General features: G+C 43.1%; 1 protein-coding gene across 5 annotated transcripts in view; it reads left to right on the top strand.

Moving 5' to 3' along the window:
* baz2ba (bromodomain adjacent to zinc finger domain, 2Ba) overlaps positions 1 to 7,634 on the top strand; it is a 134,043-nt gene extending 126,409 nt beyond the window's left edge. For 3 of the 5 annotated variants that reach the window (XM_080730562.1, XM_080730563.1, XM_080730564.1), the window contains 8 exons: positions 7 to 162; positions 816 to 976; positions 1,423 to 1,748; positions 3,143 to 3,278; positions 4,375 to 4,521; positions 5,148 to 5,464; positions 5,909 to 6,052; positions 6,217 to 7,634. In XM_080730562.1, coding sequence (XP_080586688.1) covers positions 7 to 162; positions 816 to 976; positions 1,423 to 1,748; positions 3,143 to 3,278; positions 4,375 to 4,521; positions 5,148 to 5,464; positions 5,909 to 6,052; positions 6,217 to 6,373 — 1,544 coding nt within the window. In that variant the 3' untranslated portion in view covers positions 6,374 to 7,634. The remainder of the gene's footprint in view (positions 1 to 6; positions 163 to 815; positions 977 to 1,422; positions 1,749 to 3,142; positions 3,279 to 4,374; positions 4,522 to 5,147; positions 5,465 to 5,908; positions 6,053 to 6,216) is intronic. The other 2 variants (XM_080730565.1, XM_080730566.1) reach the window with 1 other exon arrangement.
* The last annotated feature ends 221 nt before the right edge of the window (positions 7,635 to 7,855 follow it).

A 7,855-nucleotide genomic window follows, 5' to 3' on the forward strand; every position in this document is an offset into this window, starting at 1 on the left:
ACACAGATCTGCTGACAGGTTGGTGGCGTGTGTCTGACGTTGAGGAGCTGAGGGCTCTGGTCAGCTGCCTCCACAGCCGCGGCATCAGAGAGAAAGGCCTGCAGAGACAGATGCAGAAATACATGGAGATCATCCCCCAGGTCTGCACCAAGCACAAAGACGGTGAGCAGTGGTGCAACAGTTAATCCAACTATGCAATTATATCCATTATAAAATATTGATCATTTAACGAAATAATCGAATAATAGCTATTCCTATTTTGGGCATGTTATTATAGGCGTTTTCTTAAAAAAAAAAGAAATCTATTATATTGCTTGTTCCATTTATAAAGCTACCATAATGGTTACTGTCGGGCAGAAACCTTGTATCTCCAAGTTTCAATTTTTTATGTTTTTTCGTAAATTAAAGCCCTACTTCATCATACAAAAGTGTCGCACAAAAGTAGTGAAAATAGCCGATCTACAAGCACACAACGCCTCGCGTTGCACGCGAGCACATATTTATTAAAAAAAGAGAGGGCCAATCGGCGGAGTTAGCTGGTTTGGCAGAAAGTGTGGAGTTAGGAGGTTTTGTCCCAAGCACTTTTTACTACTTTCCATTGGTTCTATATTATTTTAACCAACACTCAGATGTAAAGGGTGTTCAGTAGCCTTGATTTATGACAAAAAAATCTAAAACCTCGAAAATTGAGTTTTGGCCAGACAGTGACGAATTATACAAATTAAGATTACGTTTACAGTATGTCATATTATTATGTACAGTATGTGATGTATGAGAGAGTGTGTTTGACTCTGTATGTGGTACGGTGCGTCCAGTGGCCATGATCGAGCTGTGTGAGCTGGAGGAGAGCCAGGTGAGCGTGGAGTCGGTGCGGGGCTGGTGTGTGGAGGAGCAGGCCATGGAGATGGACATCGCCGTGCTGCAGCAGGTGGAGGAGCTGGAGAGGAAGGTCACCTCGGCCAGCCTGCAAGTCAAGGTAGACCAACCTTTTTCAGCCTTTTTTTCATTTCAAGATAGATAGATAGATACCTTTATTATCCCAAGGGGGAAAATCAGTCGCCCAGAGGCAGCACAGCAGTTTAAGGATAACCAAAGTTACAGTGAAGTATGAAAAAGAAAAAAAGAAAGTACTGTTCCGTACAGTCAAAAAGAGCAATGTTTTGAAAATAGCAGATCTACAAGTAACTAAAGTTTTCAAATAAATATAGTGGAGTAAAAGTACAATATTTGGATCTGAGATGTAGTGGAGTCGAAGTAAAGTGTTGGAAATTAGAAATACTCAAGTAAAGTACAGATACCTCCAAATTGTACTTAAGTACAGTACTTAAGTAAATGTACTTGGTTACTTTACACCACTGCTTTTCAGTCGTGATATTTTATTTTTGCTCTAATCCGTGCACCCCCTTTGTGCCCCGTGCACAGGGCTGGACGTACCTGGACCCCCAGTCGGAGCGGGAGGACCTGGTGTACTACGAGCACAAGCCGCTCGCCAAGCCGGCGCCGGCGGCGGGAGGAGGAGGAGGAGGGGACAAGGACCCGGAGGAGCGGGCAGAGAAGGGCGGCGGGGTGACGCGTCACCTGGACAATCCTCTGGACATAGCCGTGACGCGCCTGGCCGATCTGGAGCGCAACGTCGAGCGCAGGTACCTGAGGAGTCCCTTAGGTACCACCATACAGATCAGGCTGGATAATGTGGGTACGGTCACTGTCCCCGCCCCCGCCCAGTCCACTAGTGCTGACAGGGAAGGGTAGGTCATCTCTCCAACCAATGTCCACCCCCCCACCCCACCTCACCCCCCTGCACTGAAAACTACTACTGTACAACCAACAAACAAACAAACAAACAAAAACATCTCTCTCTTTCTCTCTCTCTGTGTGCTTTGTTTTTTTCCCCTTACTATTTAAAAAATAATAATTCTTGAAGGCTACCTTCACAACCTTTTTTTGTCTTTCTTCTCGCATCATATCGGTTTGTGTATTATTTTATTTTTCTAACGACCCCACTCTACACACACACGCACGCACGCACGCACGCACGCACTCACGCACGCATTCACGCACGCACGCACACACACACACACACACACACACACACACACACACACGCGCGCACACACTGTTTGGTGTGGAGTTCAGTAACATTCTCTTTGTTTTGTTCCTCCTGCAGCCGTCTGCATGGTTGTTGTTGCATCTGTGAACTTGATTAAGGGCACATATTCATGACTTCTCGCCCTGGTTCCACTCTCACACTTTCTGCATGGGTGTCCCTTTTACGTGCGTGGCGGTTTCAGTGTGTACCCGTCCTCCCCTAATGCCTGGCACTCCGACCCCACTCAAAAATCGTCATGCCTGTCTCCTCACAGCTGGAGCACTCTGTGGTCTGCTGTCTTGCTGGCGGCTAGTTTGTGTGTGTGTGTGTGTGTGTGTGCGTGTGCGTGTGCGCGTGTGTGTGCGCGCGCGTGCATGTGTCAGTGGTGGAAAAAGTACTCACATTTTGTACTTAAATAAAAGTATCAATACCACAATGTAGAAGTTCTCTGTTACAAGTGAAAGTCTGGAGTTTTCTTGAGTAAAAGTATGAAGTATTGTCATCAAAATATACTTAAAGCACCAAAAGTAAATGTCCAGAATATTTGAAAATAGCAGATCCACAAGCTCACAACACGTCGCATCCACGTTGTGAGCTTGTATATCGGCTATTTTCAAATATCCTACATATGAAATGGTGCTAAAGTGGTTCATGTATGTTTTACTCCACTACAATTATTTGGAAACGTTAGTTACTAGTTACTTTACTGATAGATGTATGAATTATGATATTATAAAAGTACAATATTTGCCTCTGAGATGTAGAGGAGTAGTACAATTAAAGTAAAAGTATTGAAAATTGGAAATACTCAAGTAAAGTACAAATAACTCATACAGTATAGTACTTAAGTAAATGCACTTAATTACTTTACACCACTGGTGTGTGTGTGTGTGTGTGTGTGTGTGTGTGTGTGTGTGTGTGTGTGTGTGTGTGTGTGTGTGTGTGTGTGAGTGAGAGTGAGAGTGCGCGCAGGCGCTGGTGGGTGCTCCCTGTGTTCCATGTGTGTACCCCAGCCTCTCCCTCTCTGACCCCAGGCTGTGTGTTCTCTCACAGGGGGGAGGAGGAGGTCACCCATGGCATGAAGGTGTGGAGGAAAGCCCTGAGTGAAGTGCGCAGTGCCGCCCAGCTGGCCATGTGCATCCAGCAGCTGCAGAAGTCCATCGCCTGGGAGAGGTCCATCATGAAAGTGGTGAGCAGAGACTATAGAAAATAATGACAACCATCATGGATTTTTCTCTCCCCTCTCTTAAGCCATTAAGACGGGGAACGCATCTGTGTCAGGCTATTCAAAAATAGCAGATCTAGATAAATCGTGAAATGTTTAGTAAATCTTTGAATATATATTTTTTAAAGCGAACATCTGTAACTCAAATATTTGCTTCTGGGGGTCCCTGATACATAATATTTTGAGATGGGGGTCTGGGGTCAAATACATATAATTCTAGGGGTCCTTGACATAAAAATCTTTGAGCACCTCAGATAAAGAAACATACGTTTTTCAGAAAACCATTAGGATTTAGAAGACCTTTTTTTTTTAGGTATTTTTCAGTTCTTAATGCAGTCATTGTTGTGTGTCAGTGTTTCTCAAGCATTTTCATGTCAAGGAACCTGATATTGATAGGTATTTGGCTGCAGACCCTTATTAGACAATAGTTTGTGCCAGGGACCCCAGAACTGAAGATTTGTGTTTAAAAAAGAAAATCACAATTTCTAAAATAGCAGATCTATAAGCCGTCTTTTTGATGCTATATTAACTAATTCTTCAGAATAGTTTCCACACATATTTGACATAGTTGAAAGAAATTCCACCCGCTGCTCAACCAGCAGACTTCACTGTGGCAGGATAGGCTGTTCAAAATAACAAGTCGTCAATTAATATTAATATTTTGATTCTTGTCTAATAATTTAAAAAAAAATACAGTATGTCTCACATTACTGGAGAATTAGTGCCACCTACTGCTTATCTTGATGAACCAATTCCTAATATTTAAGCATAACAGTAGTGGATGGAAACATTTCAGAACATTTGCAACATTTCAGAAGTTTGCTTAAACTTTGCTTGACCATTTATGGAAAACACAGCTACTGTCAGGTGAAAAGAGGAGACACGTGGTTGTCTGTGCTGAGTGTAGGGGTTAGCTGGGGAAAGAGGCTAAGATACACAGGAAATCTGGAATTGGCATAATGACCACATTACTGAGAACTGTGCTCTGTTCTGTAGTACTGGCAGTTGAACTGTGCTCTGTTCTGTAGTACTGGCAGTTGAACTGTGCTCTGTTCTGTAGTACTGTCAGTTGTGCAGAAAGGGAGACAACGAGGACCTGCTCCTGCTGTGTGACGGCTGTGACAAAGGCTGCCATACCTATTGTCACAAACCCAAGATCACCAGCATCCCCGAGGGAGACTGGTACTGCCCAGCCTGCATATCCAAGGTACCAAGACAGTTAACCATCACACAATGCATCACAATTTGGACTCATTCAGTTGCACGTGCAGATATCATTTCACACATATTCCATTTGAAACACACCATCTGTTATGTGTTTATATGCAATGGGGAAATGTCCATTTTACATTCAGCATTGTTTACTGTCCAGGTACGTGCACACATAGACTTCAAAGGGGGCTTGAGCCCCTGCCCTTTTATCTGTCTGTAAAAAGTGCCCTCTCCAGACCATGAATGCAGGTTTTACTGTGGTGAAAGAAATGCAAATGCCCACTTTCAATGCCATACCTGAAGGCGACATTCAAGAGAATCGCCTTGTCCAAACTCTCCTAAACTTGAATGCAGCATCTTATGTTGGAAGAATTTCCCTCTCTGTGTAGAAATCCATGCCGTACGCCACATCTCCAGAATTCACTTGATATTAAATGCTTAGTTCAGTGTGGTATCAAGCACCCGAAAATAGCCGACCTCCAAGCTCACAGCGCGTCACAGTGCAACGCGTTGTGAGCTTGGAGGTCTGCTATTTTCGATATTTTCACCAAAAGGCCCTTTTTAGTACTTTCAGCCCCTGCCTCTCTAACATTCTCTGCACGTCCCTGCTACTCTCTATAGGCAAGCGGTCCATCTCCCAAGAACAAAAAAACTCCGAGCAAACCAGCGACACCTAGTGGGGGAGGAGGAGGAGGCAAGAAAGCTGTGGAGGTGAAGAAGAACGGGAAGCAGCAGGGCGGTAACGTGGTGGAGGTGGCAGAGGAGGACTCGCCCAGCGCCAGCAGTACGCCCAAGAAGGCCCAGAAAGATGCCAACAAGAAGAGGAAGCCCGAAGAGAGTTCTCCCGCTCCCGCAGCGCCAGCCAATCAGGGGAGCCCTGTGTGCGTTAAACGCGCCAAGACGGCTAGAGACAACAACAGGGACCTGGGCCTGTGCAGGTATGAACCCTTCACCTGCACATGGTCCTCATTCACACAGTGTGTTCACCTATCACACACCTACTGTACTGTACTTGTTTTTCTTTCTTTCTTTCTTTCTTTCTTTCTTTCTTTCTTTCTTTCTTTCTTTCTTTCCTTCCTTCCTTCCTTCCTTCCTTCCTTCCTTCCTTTCTTCCTTCCTTCCTTCCTTCCTTCCATCTTTCCTTCCTTGACTACATTTCTACATTACCTGCATCTGAATTGTACAAGAGAAATCCAATAGTACAACAGACCTTTCCACAAACAAAATTCACACATCAAGTTGTGTGTGTGTGTGTGTGTGTGTGTGTGTGTGTGTGTGTGTGTGTGTGTGTGTGTGTGTGTGTGTGTGTGTGTGCGCGCGCGCGCGCGTGCGTGCGTGCGTGCGTGTGTGTGTGTGTGTGTGTGTGTCCTTGTGCTCCAAAGGGTTCTCCTGGCTGAGTTGGAGCGGCACCAGGATGCATGGCCTTTCCTCACACCTGTCAATCTGAAGTCTGTCCCCGGGTACAAGAAGGTCATCAAGAAACCCATGGACTTCTCCACCATACGCGAGAAGCTGGTTAGCAGCCAGTGAGTTCAAGTTGTCTTGGTTCTTGTTCCACGTTGTCATGAATGCCTACAGGGGCTATACATTATTGCAGATTACATTCTGCACATTGTTTTAATAAGCACACATTACAGTTTACGACGTTGCTACGTTTCTCACCGTCACAATACATTTTCTCTCCTTTCAGGTATCAAAACCTGGAGACCTTCATCATCGACGTCAACCTGGTCTTTGATAACTGTGAAAAATTCAATGAAGACAATTCAGATATTGGTAGAGCCGGTCATAATATGAGGAAGTTCTTTGAGAAGCGCTGGACGGAGCTTCTGAAGCAAACAAACTAGATCCGTTCGGATTCTCCCCATACAAACCCATTCTACTTTTCACACAACGGAGCACCAGGTACTTTGAAGAATGTGGCTTTGCATTGTGGCTGAAGGTCGCAAGCCTCGGACACATAGAGAAGGACGCCATCTAGATTAGAAGAAAGTCACCGTACATGGTGCGCTGGTTTTTACAACAGGGATACAAGCCCCAAAGAGTCCCAGAGAAATGGGGTGTCATAGTGCAATACCATTCCCTGTCTCAGAACACTGCACTGAATGAATCCTCAACTGTCACTGATGAAACTGCGTTAGAATACTTTCCACTACTTGTAAATATCCTTTTTTTATTTAATCGTATTATAGTGAATGTATTTAATTTTGTAATAATTATTTATGAATCAAAGGTCCACTTCATTTTCTATGAAAAGGAAGAATCAGCTCAACTGCTTTGAATTGAAAAAGGAATGTCTTTGTGTTAGGATTTTCTCCCAAATATGAAACAAAGCCAAGAAAAAAAAGAGTAATAAAAATAAATCACACACAAAAAAAAAAAACTCAACTGTTTACACTGTTCAGTGCTTTGGAGCATCAGAGGACTGTATTCATTATGTTCAAACTGTAAAACTGCGTTTATTGACAGGAATAGCAGCTGGACAGTTAGACAATGGTGATTCTTGTGTATATACTGTTTATTAATGTCAATATTATGTCTTGTTTGGAACGATGTGTAAAAATTGTTTAAGAATATTAAGATATTGTTTATGCCTTAGAATGATTGTAGCATTCTATTTTAGTGGAACGTGATGGAAACATTATCATAAATATTGTTTGTACAGCATATACATATCCTCTGCAAACACTGTGGTATCCTTAATCTTGGTAGTGCCTACCCTTCCAACAGGGGCATGTAGGGGATGTTATCGTTTTATTTAGTTTTCATTTTTATGATGTTATTATTTTTATTTTTTTGTATATGATTTCAATCCAACAAGGCCTCCAAAGTCGGACAGTGACACAGTAATCATTCCTTCCCATGCCAGAAAAAAAAAAGGAACAAGCATTCAAGTTATGCTTCCCTGATGCATTTCCTCATATCTGCCACAGTACAGAGGACCTAAGGCCATTTGTAACCACTGTGTTGAACCTTGCTGTGTGTTGTGGCCTAATGGAGGCAGCTAGAGTTGTTTTGTACCCAAGTCAAAAGTACTTGAAGTTACTTTATTTAAGATATTGTGGAATAAAAGTATCATTCTTTTGTAGGAGCTTTATTTTTCACTAGTGTGTGGCACGGACCTATTAAAAGGATGTTTTTCAACCTAAATGACTTTGTTGTTTTTTTCTGTCTGTAAACCAACCATATCGATCCTATTAACAGATTTGTTTAAATATCTTCCATACTGTGCATGGATGTGTACTATAATAGTGCTGAATATAGTCCTTTTTTATTTTTTACTAGGCTACAAGGGGCTGTTAAGTCTGACATCATTTTGTAGGCAGAGG

Source organism: Nannobrachium achirus, assembly GCF_963921795.1.
Source record: "Nannobrachium achirus genome assembly, chromosome: 7".
NCBI lineage: Eukaryota > Metazoa > Chordata > Actinopteri > Myctophiformes > Myctophidae > Nannobrachium > Nannobrachium achirus.